Below are 17,645 nucleotides of genomic sequence, written 5' to 3'. Positions count from 1 at the left end.
TCCTCGCGTAATCATCACTTCCAGTTTCCGATTAGCCACCCCTGTGCGAGAGGCGAGAGTGGCGAAAGCCGGCGGAGAGAAGGCAATGCAGATCTTTAAATACGGTAGAGCCCGCTTGGCTCGAAGGGTCTCCATAATGAGGGAGAGACGCTGCATCTGGCGAATATCTACCTGCCTTTGAAAGGCGTGGGAAGCTTTCATGTTCCTTCCAATGTTGTAAGAAAAATAGGTCTAATTCCCTTATGGGGTATCTAGAGCCCGATCTTTCTCAGGAGATCTCTATGGGTCGCTGAGAAAGCAGAGGCCAAGCAGAGTAGATTGAAAGCAAAGCGGCTAGTAAGCTTGATCTTTATTAAAGGAGATAAAATGTTGCAACAGGGTCCCCACTCACCACCCGCAGGAGGGAGGAGAACCCCGAACTATGGTGTGCTAGCCCCTTTTGAAATATTGGGCGGGGGGGCGGCGGCCTGGAAAGGACACCTTCGCTCCTTTAACACGTGGGTGGTGGCAGGCGGAAACCCGACAGGTGAATATATGGAAAATAACTCTGTACAGCTGAAAAAGCCGGCAACATTAAGATAAATTCAACGGTGTAAATGAGTTTTGATGGATGTAATAATGGAAAACCGATTGGTATGGTTTTTGTAAAATATGTAGGGATATAAGATATGCAGAATGGACCATGGAAAGAGAAGAAGGGAAGTCGTTTATATCTTGAGTAGGTAAAATGTTTATCTTAAATTGCAAAACATGAAATTGAATAAAAATCGTATTTTAAAAAAGCAAAGGAGCCGGGGGGGGGACGCGCGGAAAAAAATGGGTGGGTGGGGGGGACGATGTCCGTCCAGCTTTCTATTCCACCCCCATCTCTATAAAAGGTGTGGGGGGGGGGGGATGTGATACTATAGATTTCCACGACTACCTTCACCCCGCAAAGGGAGGAGGTTGCCGGCTACAACGGAGAACCTGAGCTGTTGTCTGAGAACCACCGGGACTGCGCCCCAGAGGCTGAAGGGGAAGGGAGAGGTGCATGGTGGGAAAGGAGGAGGTGATGATGCTTGCAGTGGGTCGCCGGCGGGGATGCTGTACCTGTACCTGAATCTGTGCCTGTACCTGTGGGTATCCCAGCCGAGCTCCCCCAGTCGCAGATTTTTTATCTTTGCAGGGAGCCAAGCTGGGCGGGGATGGGGGCGGGGGTGGCTGGGAGGGTACTGTGCCTGGGGGTCCTCCTGACTCAGCCCAGTGCTGAGTGCGAATTCTCCAGGGCTGGCCCACCCAGGACAGGAAATATCTCTGCAAATGTTGGAACCCATCCCATGCAGGATAAGGGCTTGCCTTGTTGGGTTAGTTCTGGAGATGCAGGTGGGATTGAAGTGGAGGGGGGCTTTTCCGTTGAGAGAAGAGGGGGTGAATGCAGCAGGAGGGGTGTGGTAGAAGTCTGTAAAACCATGGCCAGGGTCACGGCCGGATTTAGGTTTGAGGAGCCCCTAAGTTACTGAAGGTAATGGGGTCCTTTAGAGGTCCAGCTGTCCTTTGTCAACAACAAATTGTGGCTGTTTTTGTGTGTTGAATATATGCTATATGGATGGGACCCAGGTGGCGCTGTGGGTTAAACCACAGAGTCTAGGGCTTGCTGATCAGAAGGTCGGCGGTTCGAATCCCCGCGACGGGGTGAGCTCCTGTTGCTCGGTCCCAGCTCCTGCCCACCTAGCAGTTCGAAAGCACATCAAGTGCAAGTAGATAAATAGGGACTGCTCCGGCGGGAAGGTAAACGGCGTTTCCGTGCGCTGCTCTGGTTCTCCAGAAGCATCTTTGTCATGCTGGCCACATGACCCGGAAGCTGTCTGCGGACAAACGCCGGCTCCCTCGGCCTATAGAGCGAGATGAGCACCACAACCCCAGAGTCGGACACGACTGGACCTGATGGTCAGGGGCCCCTTTACCATATATGCTATATGGTAATTTATGGATCTAATAGGTATCTAAAGCCATTTGCACATAACAAAATATGTACATCATAGGAGTCTACACAACACGAAACACTGTTGCTGTATGTAGGTTTTATTTTATTTGTTTTTTATCTTATATTTTGGAAATGTGCATCTAGGTTTTTTTCCTTTAATTTTTTTGGGTCCCCCAAGAGAGTGGGCCCCTAAACTATAGCTTGTTTAGCTTATACGTAAATCCGGCACTGGCCAGGGTGGAGAGATTGGGAAGAGCAGACGACATCCCCTCCCCTCCCTCACCTTCTTTTCACAATCCTGGAGCTTGAGGTTGTTGTATTACATCCAGAATACTGTATAGGAAGATTCCCTGCCTGGTCAAGCCAAGAGCCCACCTAGCAGCACCTGGCAGTGGGCAAGCAGATGGCAGGCAGAGCCAGAGCTCAACAGAGCTGCCCCTGCCTGCAGTTCCCAGCAAGTGGGATTCCAAGGCATGTTGCACACCCACAGCAATGGAGGAAGGACAATGGCCTTCGTGGCTATTTACCATTGATAGCCTTATTCTCCATTAATGCATCCATAATCCTCTTTTAGGGACCCAGGTGGCGCTGTGGGCTAAACCACTGAGCCTAGGGCTTGCTGATCAGAAGGTTGGCGGTTCGAATCCCTGTGACGGGGTGAGCTCCCGTTGCTTGGTCCCAGCTCCTGCCAACCTAGCAGTTCGAAAGCACGTCAAAATGCAAGTAGATAAACAGGAACCGCTACAGCGGGAAGGTAAACGGCGTTTCCGTGTGCTGCTCTGGTTTGCCAGAAGCGGCTTTGTCATGCTGGCCACATGACCTGGAAGCTGTACGCCGGCTCCCTCAGCCAATAATGCGAGATGAGTGCGCAACCCCAGAGTCGGTCACGACTGGACCTAATGGTCAGGGGTCCCTTTACCTTTACCTTTTTAATCCTCTTTTAAAGTTACCCAAGGCACTTGTTGATGCAAATTCTGTAGTTTTAACAACAGCACCCCCAACTGTTTTTTAAAATATTTTTTATTAAGCTGATTTCGGTTAAAAGAAATAAGCGATACAGAAAAAGGAGGAAAAGTGAGAGTGAGAAAAAACAACAAAGATACATATAAAAGCAAACATATGCAAAAAAATTTTTTCCAATATATTCTTATATAAATTGATATAGTGTTATTGGCCTACTGCTTATGTAAATGCTAATAGCCTACATTTTGTATATACTCATTCCAAATGTTATTGTATTTATCCACCCCCACATATAGATTCAGCACAAGCTAAGCAACGTATTTCATTATACAGTGCCTTGCATAATTCAGCCTTCCCCAACCTGCAGCAGAGAAGGCATGTGGCCTTCTAGGGGGTGGGATGATATTTGTGGTTCTTTCCCTGGTAAAATGGGTCAGATTAGGCCCCAATTACTGCCAGGTTCACTGCATGTCAAGGATGTTATAGGAAGAACTCAGACAGGCCTCCTCCCTTTCTTTTTTTGGGGGGGGGGAGCCCTATGGTTTTTCCTGCGTAGTGGAAACAATCCACATGTTTAACCAAAATTCTTTGAGACTTTTATTTATGTCTGTTCTGAAAGAATTGATCGTTATTCTGTTAGTGTGGCTTTGAATTTGATGTGTGTTTGCTTGGCTGTCATCAGGAAATACTCCTCTTATCCCCTCCACTTTTATCTCCCCCCCCAATACAATTGTAGCTACCGGTATGTTCTATTGTCTCCCTTCAGTTGTGGGTTCTCTCTCTTGACTTATACGGTTGTGCACTTTTGTGCTCTTGTTTACCTGAAAAAGGAATATGTAAAAATTATACATCAGATATCTCTGATATCAGAAATATCAACAGTAAACTATCTGCTTTTTGAAACAGGCTAGCTTCATTCAGTGTGGAATCATCTGGAATCGTCTGTAGATTTGCCTCTTTGCTCTACAGCTGAGGTTTGTGGAGCCTTCTGATGCTTTCTGTCTACATGTAAAAATATTCTCTGTGGATACTACCGTAATTGTCTCCTGCCCATTCTGTGAGACCTTGAGAAAATGCAGTCTATATACATACCCCAGAAGTTCTGAGCTAAAATGTTGAAAACGTCATTATGTTTGGGCTTAGACGACTCTTTTAAGAACATCATGAATTTCCAGAAAATTCCCAGGGAGCAGTACCTTATAAGATACCTTTTTTTGGTATCCTAGTATACAGTGCGGAAATTTTGTTGAAGTGTATGAGACAAAGAAGGTGAAAGTCTGTATCCCACAGCTTAAAGGGTATTGAATGCACATTTAAAGTGTATGACTTCCCCCAAAGAATCATGGGAACTGTTGTTTCTTAAGGGTGTTGGCTATAACTCTGCAAAGAAAACTACAGTTCCGTGGTTTTTTTCCTGGAAAGTCTGCCCTTAACAGTTTTGGCTTCCTGCAAATAGAATTGTAATTTTGTGAAGTGTTTCCAATTTCTTTTTTGCATACCTTCATACAACCTCGGTACTTTTGCTCGAGAGCTGTGGAAGTAAATTCAATTTGACATATTTATTGAAATCTGCACTAGTGTGACAATCTGGAACCAAATTAAATTTATTGTGTAGGCATACCTATACCTAGAGTAGCCCTGCAGCGATCTGGTATTGGATTAAATGTATAGTATAGACACAGCTATAGCGATCTGCATGCTTGTCGCAGTGTGAGATATATGAAAGGTGGGCTATAAACTTGCAGGCTTTTCTGTTCTGTAATGATGAATGCATGCCAGGCTGAGACAAACAGTATCACTGAATATGCATTGTGATTTAATTCCCTTTTCTACAAATAGAGGCCACCATGGACCAATATAGCATCCTAGGCCGCATTGGAGAAGGAGCCCATGGCATCGTTTTCAAAGCCAAGAACATAGAAGTAAGTGGGGACTCACCTTTCACCAGGGATTGCCTCTTGGAATAATAATAATAATAATAATAATAATAATAATAATAATAATAATAATAATAAATTTATTATTTATACCCCGCCCATCTGGCCGGGTTCCCCCAGCCACTCTGGGCGGCTTCCAACAAAATATTAAAATCCAGAAATCCATCAAACATTAAAAGCTTCCCTAAACAGGGCTGCCTTGAGATGCCTTCTAAAGGTCTGGTAGTTGTTGTTCTCTTTGACCTCTGGTGGGAGGGCATTCCACAGGGTGGGTGCTACTACCGAGAAGGCCCTCTGCCTGGTTCCCTGTAACTTGGCTTCTCGTAGCGAGGGAACCGCCAGAAGGCCCTCGGCGCTGGACCTCAGTGTCCGGGCAGAACGATGGGGGAGGAGACGCTCCTTCAGGTATACTGGACCGAGGCCGTTTAGGGCTTTAAAGGTCAGCACCAACACTTTGAATTGCGCTCAGAAACGTACTGGGAGCCAATGTAGGTCTTTCAGGACCGGTGTTATGTGGTCTCGGCGGCCGCTCCCAGTCACCAGTCTAGCTGCCGCATTCTGGGTTAGTTGTAGTTTCCGGGTCACCTTCAAAGGTAGCCCCACATAGAGCGCATTGCAGTAGTCCAAGCGAGAGATAACCAGAGCATGCACCACTCTGCCAAGACAGTCCGCGGGCAGGTAGGGTCTCAGCCTGCGTACCAGATGGAGCTGATAAACAGCTGCCCTGGATACAGAATTAATCTGTGCCTCCATGGACAGCTGTGAGTCCAAAATGACTCCCAGGCTGCGCACCTGGTCCTTCAGGGGCACAGTTACCCCATTCAGGACCAGGGAATCCTCCACACCTGCCTGCCTCCTGTCCCCCACAAACAGTACTTCTGTCTTGTCAGGATTCAATCTCAATCTGTTAGCCGCCATCCAACCTCCAACCGCCTCCAGGCACTCACACAGGACCTTCACCGCCTTCACTGGTTCTGATCTGAAGGAGAGGTAGAGCTGGGTATCATCCGCATACTGATGAACACCCAGCCCAAACCCCCTGATGATCTCTCCCAGCGGCTGCATGTAGATGTTAAAAAGCATGGGGGAGAGGCACCCCACAGGTGAGAGCCCAGGGGTCCGAACACTCATCCCCCACCACCACTTTCTGAACACGGCCCAGGAGGAAGGAGCGGAACCACTGTATTTTTCTCAAGCTCTGGGAGAAGAATGAGTCAAGCAAGGGAGTAGATAGCTTTTGGGTTTCTTTCACTGCAGACAGGTGAGACTGTTGCCCTGAAGAAGGTGGCTCTCCGCAAGTTAGAGGATGGGATTCCCAATCAAGCACTTCGGGAGATCAAAGCCCTGCAGGAGATTGAGGAAAATCAACACGTGAGTAGCCTGTTTGAATTTCTTTTGTGTGTGTTTACCTCAGTTTTACCTTAGGCTGAGAAGAAGGGAGGATGTGGTTTGGGTTACTACGATAGCCTTAGAAATAAATTGTGTTAGTTGGCTGAAGTTGCTCGCCTTGTGTTTTCTTAAACTGTGGATCTGGAATTCCATGCGACTGCAATTGGATGCAAATGAAATTGTGTCAACTGGACAAATCTGCTTTCATTTGCCAGTTGTTTTTTTAAAAACAATTTGCATGTTTGCATTTAAAATATTTGTCGCACTGTATGAGATTTTGTCTAGGCCCAGAAAAAGAACAGTGCTAAGAATTGTTTCATAAAGATGGGAGACAGAGGATGGTGGGTGCTTTCCAGAAGTGGTTAATGATTATGATGAGGGAATCTTGTAAATCAGTGGAAAGTTCATCTAGGCCCTCTCTGTGTTAAGGCTTTTTTTTTGTAAACATGAGGGCTAGAAACTGAAGAAGACAGAGGTAAGCTGCCCTAGGTCCTTAGGGGACACTTTGAGCCCTTAAAACAAAACCTTGGGGTGGGGAGAAGAAAAACACACACTGAAACACAAATTCTCCAATTCCACATTAGAGGACATGCTCTGTAGCATAACAACGTGGCAGGTTTATTGTTCAAAGCATACTGAAGGGAGGGGTTTGCCAGTTGTGTTATTGAGCTAGATCTGATCCTATAGTTTGCATTGCCCCCCCCCCAATATTCCTCCTAAAATGCTTCTTAAAATGCTTTCCTCTTTGCCTCTATGCCTCTGTGTGTCAAAGTGCAATGTCACAGTGAGACTTGCTATCAAGGCTAAGAGCTGACTTTGTCTGGATCACAGAGAAAGGCTTATCAGTGGACGCACGTCCAGCCTGACGCTGGAAGCTGCTAGCTTGATGCATAGTCTTATTGAAGGCTTTGCTGAGTCATCATGTGTTTATGAAAAGGACAGGATACGGATCTTCCTTATATGTACTTGTGACCCCCTTGCGTGCACACATTTACAGAGGAGGGGGAAAGGAGCCCAAGAAGTGTGTAAGAAGCATTGCAAATTTGTGTTTCTTTACTCTTGTCGTGAAACATGGATCACCAAGAGTCCCTTAAATTTAAGGATTAAATTCTTTCTCTGAATTCAACCCCTGGTGTCATTATTGACTGTCTCTGTCCTGCCTGGGCACAACTTAAAGGACCCTTAGTAGCTGATAAGGCTACAATATGAAACAAGGTGCTCATGTATTTCTAACTTTGAGATGTGGTTGACATTACTCTTTCTCTCTCATGGGTTGCGGCAGAGACTGTGCTGAGTTTGGTATAGCTGTCCTGTCAGGGATGTGGGTTATCAGTGTTAGGATTAAACACCAAGCTGTTACATTGTTCTGCTCCAAGCAGAAGAGGGAACCAGGTCAGCAAGTCCCCCTGTATTGATTCAGCAGTAGGGATATAGTTAGGATCAGTGCTTTTTTATCTTTAAAAATTGTTTAGGGGTACTCTCATTTTGACTCAAGAAAATCACCATTTTATAGTTCAAATTGGGAAAAATAAATAAAGTAAATGGAAAAAGTACAAAGATTCACATAATGTTTAGGGGTATGCTTCCCCCAGAAAAAAAGCACTGGTTAGAATCTCCGAATACCTTAACAGCTGTAATTGTGAAATACAAACCACCAAATAAGGAATTGCTCATACCTAGTTTTTGCCAAAAACATAGAAAATGCTGATTGCAGGGGAATTGGGATTGGGGATCTGACCTGGTCAGAAGCAGAGATTCCCTGAAGGTAGCATAGCTCATCGTTTTCAGTCTAATCCTTTATGGGGGTTCCCTTGCACACATGGAGCTCTGTATGAGTTCTCCATGCATGCACTGGAGAACTTAGTTTGGTATTTGCGTATCCCTACTCTCCTTCTTTTTTCAAGCCCTTTCTAGTTCCAAATTCAGCAAAGAAAGAAAAGGGGCTCAGAAAACCCAAGCTGCACCAAAGCATTTAAACCAAGCTGTGTTTGGCCAAACTAATTCCAGATACAGAATTTCGGCATTTGTTTTGGGAAACAATGACCGCATTAAAGCTCCAGAGACCCTGGAAGTGAGGGGCCTCGTCATTTTAACATTCCTTCAAGTGCTCAGGTGTGCTTTGCATATGTTACCTTTGTGTAACCCTTGAAGCAAACTTGTAAGGTGGGCCAATGCAATGATTGTCTCCAGTGTGGTGAAGTTGTTAGCAGGTTGGACTAGGACATGAGAAACGGGGGTTCGTATCCTCAATCGTCCATAAAGCTCACTGGGCTGCCTTGGGCCAGTCAATGCCTCTCAGGGTTGTTGAGAGGATTTAAATGAGGGCGAATAACTATGTATGCCTCATTGGAGAAATAGGTGGGGTATAAACGCAATCAATAAAGAAATATTGGAGAAGGGAGGTAGGGCTGATGCTGAGGCAAAGATGTACCTAAAGCCATTTCATTGGTTTATGGCTGAGGTGGGATTTGAGGGCCAAGGGCTGCGACACAGCTGCAGAGGACCTGCTGGGCATGCAGTAGATCCCAGATTCGATCCCCACCGGGATCTCCAGAAAGGGCTGGGAAGCTTTGCTGCCCGAAACCTGGAGTTATTGCTCCTGTGTTCCTGTGAGGACTTCCTGATTTGTCTCTCGGAGTTTCTTTCTTTCTTTTTTTAATGATCTTTTTATTTGATTTTTTAAAAAAGGAGAAAGAAGAATAAAATATACATCAAAAAACAGTACAAAATCCAAATATCGAGATTACTCTGAATCTCCTGACTTCCCCCCCCATCCCTTCCATGGGTCCTTTTGATTCTATTTTCAACTGCATATCAATACTTCTCCATTTCCCCCCCCCAGGTTATCTATACATTCTGTTACATTACAAGTGTATTTAAAATCCTGCTAATGTTTTGACCTGTTTACAATGATTTTGTATATGCATTATAAACATTCCCCATTCTTTTTTAAATTTCTTGTCTTCTTGATTCATGAGCTTAATTTTGCCATTTCGGCATAGTCCATAAACTTGATTTCCCATTCTAGTCTCTCGGCCTTTTGGCCACTACACATTGAAGAGTCGAAAGGCAACTACTTCTCTCCCTCTTCCTAGGTGGTGAAGCTGAAGGATTTCTTCCCCCATGGCACAGGATTTGTGCTCGTGTTCGAATACATGCTGTCTGACTTGTCGGAGGTCATCCGCAACTCCGAGCAGCCGCTCACCGAGGCCCAGGTCAAAGGCTACATGCTGATGCTGCTCAAGGGGGTGGCCTTCTGCCATGCCAACTCCATCATGCATCGGGTGAGGCCTGCTCTGGCTACCAGATTGCTTTCTTCTCCCCGAGATCCCATCTCACCTTTTCTCACCTGTTTGCGCCGTACTCCTCTTCACCCCTCGGCTCTCCCATTAAAAACTGCAGCTATTTCTGAACTCCTCCCCGTCCTTTTCAGGATCTGAAACCGGCCAATTTGCTGATCAGCTCCACGGGTCAGCTGAAAATTGCTGATTTTGGCCTGGCCAGGGTGTTCACCAGTGATGGAGAGAGACTGTATAGCCACCAAGTGGCCACCAGGTGAGTCGGGATGGGCAGGGGGTGTTGTGGGCTTAGCACAGTGCTGGGCAACCTTTTGAGCTTGGTGTGTCAGAATCACCAAAAAACCGAGCATAACTCGGGTGGTGTGTCACTTCGAGAAAAAAACATAATTTTGCGATATTTATAGTTTAAATAACAAAAATGTATAATTGTAATATATAACTGTATTTAATAAACCAAAAACTAATTATTTAACCTAACCAAACCAAATACCCCTTATTTATCACAAAGTGCCCAGAGTTGTTGAGCTTTTTGGGGGGAGCTGCTGACCAAAGTTTTGGAGGTTTTTTGGGGGGTGTGTGTGTGCAAAAGATGCTTTGCTTTTGGGGGGGTGCCGCAAAGCTGCTGCGCTTTTTTGGGGGGAAGAGAACAGAAATAAATGACGAATAATACCTTCGCTGGAACTAACACACAGCACCGACATAGTCTGCCAAAGCGCCAAAACCCCCAGCACAGAACGGGTTAAAAAACGAACGCTGTTACACCCAATCATCGTCTGCCAAAGCGCCAGAGGGAAAAAAGCACAGAAAGGGTTAAAAAACCAACCTCTGGCTACCAGCAACAACAACAACAACAAAGGATCTGGGTTTAACAGCGGAGACAAGCTGTAGCTGAGGAGGAACGGGAGAACAAATGGGGGGGGGACAACAACAGCACGAATGAGCCGATGGGGCGTGTGCCAGCAGTGAGGGCTCTGTGTGTCACATCTGACACGTGTGTCATAGGTTCGCCATCACTGGCTTCGCATAAAGCCAGGGAAGGGAGAGCCCACCCCTTGCTCCTGCTGGAACGACAACAGCAAGAAGCAGCTCTCCTTCCATGGCGCTTGCAGCCTGGCTTAGCATAGAGAATGCTGTGGAGTCTGATGGCTGCCCAGGAACTGTCTCTCAAGATTAGTGAGAAGCGTTGAGCCTGGTAGCTGGAGCTGGGAAGCACTGGAGACGAATGAGTTTTGGTACCCTCAAAGATGTGACTCGCCTAACCTTTCTGCATTAGGTGGTACCGGGCTCCCGAACTCCTGTACGGTGCTCGGAAATATGATGAAGGTGTGGATCTCTGGTGAGTATATTTGCCCCGCCTTTTGCTACAAAGCAAGGATGGGGAACCTGTGCCCCTCCAGATGTCTCCCATCATCTCCCATCATCTCTGACCATTGGCCATGCTGTCTGCTGCTGAGGACGATGGACGCCTGAAGGCTCACCACAGCTTCCCTGTCTCTGCTGTGAAGAATCCCTCCACCCCCAAGCTGTTTTACAGAACTCTCTTCCCAAGGCTGGGAAATTCATCCCACTCCTTAAAGGAGGGAGGGCTCAAGTGGTGTCCTCAGTGTAGCAGGACAGACCGGCCACCTTTCTCTTGGTGGACCTGAACAGTAGTGCACGAACAAGTCCTGCAGTTCCTAAGGAACTGTTACAGATTTACTGTGTGCAGCCAGTAATAGTGCAGCATGTAGGGTGGGGGTGGGATAATGGGGGTGTCTGTTGCTGCTGGAACCCCCCCCCCATAGATTTCCTGGGCACGTATGACTTTTGTCTAGTGGATATTCAAACTGGTGTGGAACTGGATCAGCCTGGAGTTGCTTCTGCACATAGAAACGGCCTTGACCCAGTACAGTACAGTGGTGCCTGTACTTACGAATTTAATGCGTTCCGAACGCACATTTGTAAGTCGAAAAAATTTGTACGTCGAATCCCATAGGAATGCATTGGGAGAAAAAATTCGTAAGTAGAAGCAACCCTATCTAAAAATTCGTAAGTAGAAAAAATCCTATCTAAACCGCATCCAAGATGGCGGACGGAGCTCTGTTGGTAAGTAGAAACATTCGTAAGTAGAGTTATTCCTAAGTAGAGGTACCATTGTATACCTGAAGGAGCGTCTCCACCCCCCCATCGTTCTGCCTGGACACTGAGTTCCAGCTCCGAGGGCCTTCTGGCGGTTCCCTCACTGTGAAAAGTGAAGTTACAGGGAACCAGGCAGAGGGCCTTCTTGGTAGTGGCACCCACCCTGTGGAATGCCCTTCCATCAGATGTCAAGGAAATAAACAACTATCTGACTTTTAGAAGACCTCTGAAGGCAGCCCTGTTTAGGGAAGTTTTTAATGCTTGATATTTTATTGTATTTTTAATATTTTGATGGGAGCCGCCCAGAGTGGCTGGAGAAACCCAGCCAGATGGGCAGGGTATAAATAAAATATGATGATGATTGATTAAGATTAAAAATGATATTGGAGCCCAAGATAAGCCTCAGGGCAATGATATATTACAGAGATCAACTGGTTTAGCCATCATGCAGCAGCCGCCTCCAAGGAATCTTGTCAGCTGTGGCTCTGTGAGCACGAGGAACATGTTTAATACTTGTTTATGTACTGCTTAGTGCCCAAATAGGCTTCTAAGGAGTTTACAAAATAAAAAAAGGCAGGTTACATAAACCTTTCATATCCTTTCATAGGATTTGCTTGGGGTGTCTCTGTGTGTGGAAGACATATGCACTATAAAACTAAGCCAGTTTGGTGCCTATTTAACTATCAAGCCTCTCAGCTAGAAACCCACAATTTCTTCACACCCTTGCAGCAGTACAAAACTATCCGGTTCCACACCAGTTTGAATATCCAGTGCAGAACCCACAACACGGATGTGGTTAGTTTCTGAGCCTTGTGCATTTCACCTCTGTTTTGACCTGCTTCGGCTGCCCACCCTCTCTCTCCTTTTGAGCAGGGCTGTGGGATGCATCTTTGCTGAACTTCTCAACAACTCCCCACTTTTCCCCGGAGAAAATGATATTGAGCAGCTCTGCTGTGTCCTCCGAGTCCTTGGGACCCCGAACCAGAAGATCTGGCCGGTGGGTTTGGTAGTTATGGGATTGCTTTTGTCTCTGGGAGGAATTGGGGGGCAGTTTAGAAACAAAGAAGCTTGAGAGCTCACGTTTCCCAACTTCTGTTTGGGAGCAGGAGATCACAGAGTTGCCCGACTACAACAAGATTTCCTTCAAAGAGAAGCTGCCCATTCCTCTGGAGCAGGTGGTGCCCGATGCCTCCCCACAAGCCGTGCAGCTCCTGAAACAGTTCCTGGTCTATCCTTCCAAGCAGCGTGTGCAGGCAGCACAGGTAAGAGATGCAGGGAGGTTCCTAGCTGGCCTTTGCAGACCCCAGAGCAGGGAACAGGGCGAGGAATTCTCTTGGGTTGAGTAATGGGTGCACGCAGGGGCATAGCCAGGATCAAAATGGGGGGCAAGGGGTGGGGCCAGGGCACGGGGAGAGGGGCCACAGTGGGGCAAGGAAAGCCATGGTTGTTCAGGGGCGAGGGGGCGCCAGGATCAGCCCAAAATTGGGCTGCTCTGACCCCCTCCTCCCCCTCCTCGACAGGCAGGGGTGAGGGGGCACCAGGATCAGCCCGAAATTGGGCTGTTCCGATCCCCTCCTCCCTCTCCGCGATCGCCGGGGCGGGTGGAGGGAAAGCTGGCTTTCCCTCCACCCGCCCCACAGCCAGCAAGGGAGAAAGGAGACGTCCCTTCTAGCCGGCTGGCTGTGGGGTGGGTGGAGGGAAAGCCCCAGAGCCACACAAAGCATTTGGCTGGCTTTCCCTCCACCCGCCCCACAGCCAGCCGGTTAGAAGGGACGTCTCCCTTCTCTAGAAGGAATGTCTCCCTTCTCCTTGGCTGGCTGTGGGGCGGGCGGAGGGAAAGCCAGCCAAGCGCTTTGCACGGCTCTGAGGCTTTCCCTCCACCCGCCCCACAGCCAGCCAGGGAGAAGGGAGGCGGCACCGGGAAGCGGCGGGCAACTGTCCCCTCCTGCTCCCCCTGCCTACACCCATGGGTGCACGCTGCAATGGCTGGTTGCCATTCTTAAGTTGAATGCTGTTTAATAAATAGTGAAGTCAGACCTGCACACCTTATGAGCCTCCGAGGTCTGTGCAGCTCATCAGCTGTGGGATTAGCAGAAAACTCACAGATGGATGATTGTAGAATTGGTGCTTGGAGTAGTCCTGGCATTGGCTTGTCCTTGCCATGTGGTTCCTTCCTTTTGTCCCTTTGGGGAACAGGGGGAACTGGCCAACTGGGGGGATTCTGAGCTCCAAGGGACCCCATTCCCCTCTAGAATGTGCTCTCCGTGTGTCCTGGAAGAGGCCTTCGCCAGGAATGAATGGCCCTTTTAAATACGAGAGGCATCTCACATCAACACACGCTTGGAACACACTGTGGAAAGGGCAGTTGTTGTGCTCCAAATTGCCACCAGAGGGCACCCCAGTATATTTCCATTGGGTTTTCATGACTTTGAAAGGAGCCTGGATTTCCCATGTTCCCCAAGTTAGGGGGCGAGAGAGGACGCCCGACTCACTGTTTGAATGTGGCTGTTTATTTAGATGCATGAATGGCAATTAGTAATTGAAGTTCAGATAACGAAGAAATGTCTGTTTGGGGGGGGGGGTAATGGAGGGGAAGGGAAGAGGGTGTCTAGATTCCAGGGTCATTTCTACACCATACACTTAAAAGTCTTCCCCTCGAGCAGAAATTTTCAACCTTTTTGAGTCCATGGCTCCCTTGACCAACTCCATTCTTCATTCTTTCTGCGGCACCCCTGTGAGGCTCAGGAGCCCAGTTAGGTCACCCCTTGCCTGCAGAGCTGGCAGCCTCTCGCCCTTTTTTCAAACACCCTCCCTTGTGGAGGGTTCCCTCAGCCTCCTCTCCTCTCCCCTCTCCTTGGGAGTCCTCTGGGCAGCCACTGCTACCGTCCCTGGTCTCTGATCTGCCCCTGCCCCCCCCCCGCCCCAAAGACGAGGTGCCTCCTCACATTGCCCCATAGGGGCCTGCGACTTGTTTGTGCATTCCCAACAGCAAGGGCTGGTGGACTGGCTGGCTGCCTCACCCGCTTGCTTGCTTACTCCGAGGCCACCTCAGCTCCTGACAACCACCACTCCCTGGCCAGTTCCAGAGGCACCATTCGCCTAGGGAGCTTGCAGCCAGGGCTGCTGCAACAAACAGCTGCGCAAGCCTTTGGGAGGCAGAGACACAAGAGGGCATCAGAGGAATCATAGAATCATAGAGTTGGAAGAGACCACAAGGGCCGTCCAGTCCAACCCCCTGCCGAGCAGGAAACACCATCAAAGCATTCTTGACATATGCCTGTCAAGCCTCTGCTTGAAGACCTCCAAAGGAGGAGACTCCACCACACTCCTTGGTAGCAAATTCCCCAGCCGAACAGCTCTTACTGTCAGGAAGTTCTTCCTAATGTTTAGGTGGAATCTTCTTTCTTGAAGTTTGAATCCATTGCTCCGTGTCCGCTTCTCTGGAGCAGCAGAAAACAACCTTTCTCCCTCCTCTATATGACATCCTTTTATATATTTGAACATGGTTATCATATCACCCCTTAACCTTCTCTTCTCCAGGCTAAACATACCCAGCTCCCTAAGCCGTTCCCCATAAGGCATCGTTTCCAGGCCTTTGACCATTTTAGTTGCCCTCTTCTGGACACGTTCCAGCTTGTCAGTATCCTTCTTGAACTGTGGTGCCCAGAACTGGACACAGTACTCCAGAGGAGGGAGGGACGGAAAGGGGGACAGTGGCCAGTGTTGGCCACAGCACCCCTGACCATCATCCAAGGCACCCCAAGGTGCCACGGCACACTGGTTGAAAACCACTGCCCTTAAATAGGCTTTAAATGTATGGTGCAGATGAGATCCCAGTTTGCATGCACAGGACCTTATTCTGCCTACATGTACAACTTAGTTTACCTCTGAATACAATACCATGTGTTAAAGCAACTATGGAGAAACCCACCATCACCTTCAAGCCCTGTGATAATGCAGAGGCCTCTTTTTGGTAGCTGCTGCTGGACTGCAGGCACACCAGACGCTTGAAGCACATGGCTTCCCCGAAGGGACCCTGGGAATTGTAGTTCATTAAGGGTGCTGGGAACTGTAGCTCTGTGAGGGATAAACTACCGCTCCTTAAATTCTTGGTGGGGGATTTGCTTGCTGGGCTAGGTGACCCTCGGTTTTACCCAGCCCAGCCATTCTGTACTTCCTTTTGTTCTCCAGGCGCTGTTGCACCCCTATTTCTTCACTCCCCCGCTGCCTGCCCACCACTTGGAGCTGCCCATCCCTCAGCGTGGGGGCAAAAAAGCCCACCAGGGCCCCCAGCACCAGCGCGACTTCCATGTGGAGCAGCCCCTGGAGGAATCGGTGGTGGACCTGGAGCTCGTGGCACCTTACGTGGTTGATGTATGAAAAGAGGATCTCTTTGCTTTCCGTGGGGCAGCGGGATTTCTGTTGCCCCTCTCTTGGGTCAGGAGAGCTAGTTCATCTTAAGCAGGATGGGGCCGCTTCATTGAACTGGCAGGAATGGGGTGGCAGAAGACAGAACTCGAGCAGGGGCAAGCTGGCAATGTGGACAAGGGAAACGTCTCTTGGCTAATGCTGCTGTGAAAGAGACAGGGCAAGAGTGGACCAATTCCTTATTCCTCTGGAGCAGAGTTGGAAACCTTGGACACAAACGGCTGCCAGGCAGGTTGGCCTAAGTTGCTAGCCTCTTCTCCATAAAAACCTCCACTTTGGACCTTTCCTTCCAGGACTTTGGGGTGCTTTTAGCTCCCTGCTTCTGTGGCGAAGCTATTTTGTAGCCGCTCCGTAGCAACGTTTTGTAATTAAATGATTTGGTAAAACAGTGAGCCAAATTCCTGGTCTCTTTCTTGGATCAAAGGTGGTGCACTTGCTTTGTTAAGGAATATGGTACCCGATGGGTGTGGCTTGCTGGGCTGTATGTTTGCCATTAAAATAGCTCAATGGCTCTTTCGGGTGTTTGCTTTGCTCTGTCGAAAAGGCTTTTCAGTCCTGACATGGTTTAAAATGTTATCTCGTGTGTAAACTCCGGAGCTGATGCAGAAACGATTGTTTTGTGGGGGCAGGGAACAAACCAAGAGGAATGGATGGGTAGATGGTCCCATCTGCAGACTGTAGAAAAAGTAAGAATAGTCATTCAGATTAGCTTTATAGCATGAGAAAGAAATCTGAGTCATTAAATGATATTAAGTAGGTACTCGTGTGTGAAGTGTCATCTCCCAAAGTGATACAAAAGAGTTGCTAGAGAAAACTCTTCGTTGGGTGGACACTCACCTGTTCTCTTCTTACTACCCTAGAACCCCCCGGTGGCAGGGGGGGTTCCTGGGGTGAGGAGGGAGGGATGGGGATAAGCCCAATTATAAAATGCACCACCTTCGACTGAGCACTGTTCATGGGAATACCTTGTGGCAGGAGGGATCTCGAGGAGGGTGGGTTAGAAGAAGGGGGAAAATATGTTACCTAATTGTATATGTGTTTTTGTTTTGTTAATATGCAAAATTAATAAAAATTATTTTTTTTAAAAAGAGAAAACTCTTCGATTTCCCAACATCAATCCTGGATTCTGTGTTCATTTTGATTAGATTTGCCACTCCACCCTCTTGGCAATATAGTTTTTCATTCCACCTCCCCCCCCCCCCGGCCTGGGTTCCTTCTTTCTTCTTTCCTTTGAGTGGACCATCTTGGGCCCATTAAAGGAGAGATGTGGGTGGGCTGGCTTCAATAGCCCACTTTTCCCCCTTTCCTGTAGTTTTGATTTTTTAAATGTGTTAAAGCAAAAGCTCAAATACAGGATCTCTTAATAGTTCAAAACATAATCAGTCTTTCCCAATCTTAAATTCAGTTCTGCGTAGAGATGTAAAATTTCCAAAATTTCCCCCCCCCCCGGTTTTTTCCATATTTTTTTTTCGGGCAAGAACGGAAATTTTCGAAAAAAATGGGAGAAAAATGCTACATTAGCACTTCTTTTTTCTTTTCCAGAAAGCC

At 47.8% G+C, this 17,645-nt stretch overlaps 1 protein-coding gene across 5 annotated transcripts; it reads left to right on the top strand.

The window, feature by feature from the left end:
* Positions 1-56: 56 nt before the first annotated feature.
* On the top strand, positions 57-16,489 carry CDK20 (cyclin dependent kinase 20). Of its 5 annotated transcripts, none has more exons than XM_088658834.1 (10): positions 57-216; positions 3,833-3,900; positions 4,766-4,848; positions 6,121-6,234; positions 9,348-9,536; positions 9,686-9,807; positions 10,825-10,887; positions 12,543-12,666; positions 12,776-12,931; positions 15,861-16,489. In XM_088658834.1, exons 3-10 carry the CDS (start codon positions 4,774-4,776, stop codon positions 16,047-16,049), a joined length of 1,032 nt encoding a protein of 343 aa, XP_088514960.1. In that variant the 5' UTR covers positions 57-216; positions 3,833-3,900; positions 4,766-4,773; the 3' UTR covers positions 16,050-16,489. The 5 variants fall into 5 exon arrangements, with proteins under 5 accessions (XP_088514960.1, XP_088514958.1, XP_088514959.1 ...); XM_088658832.1 differs by lacking the exon at positions 57-216 and adding an exon at positions 658-718; XM_088658833.1 differs by lacking the exon at positions 57-216 and adding an exon at positions 929-1,048.
* The last annotated feature ends 1,156 nt before the right edge of the window (positions 16,490-17,645 follow it).

The sequence above is a fragment of the Zootoca vivipara genome, chromosome 15 (genome assembly GCF_965207765.1).
Source record: "Zootoca vivipara chromosome 15, rZooViv2.hap1.1, whole genome shotgun sequence".
NCBI classification, from domain to species: Eukaryota; Metazoa; Chordata; class Lepidosauria; order Squamata; family Lacertidae; genus Zootoca; species Zootoca vivipara.
Note: the sequence above shows the minus strand (reverse complement) of the source record. Positions and strands in the feature narration are given on the sequence as shown.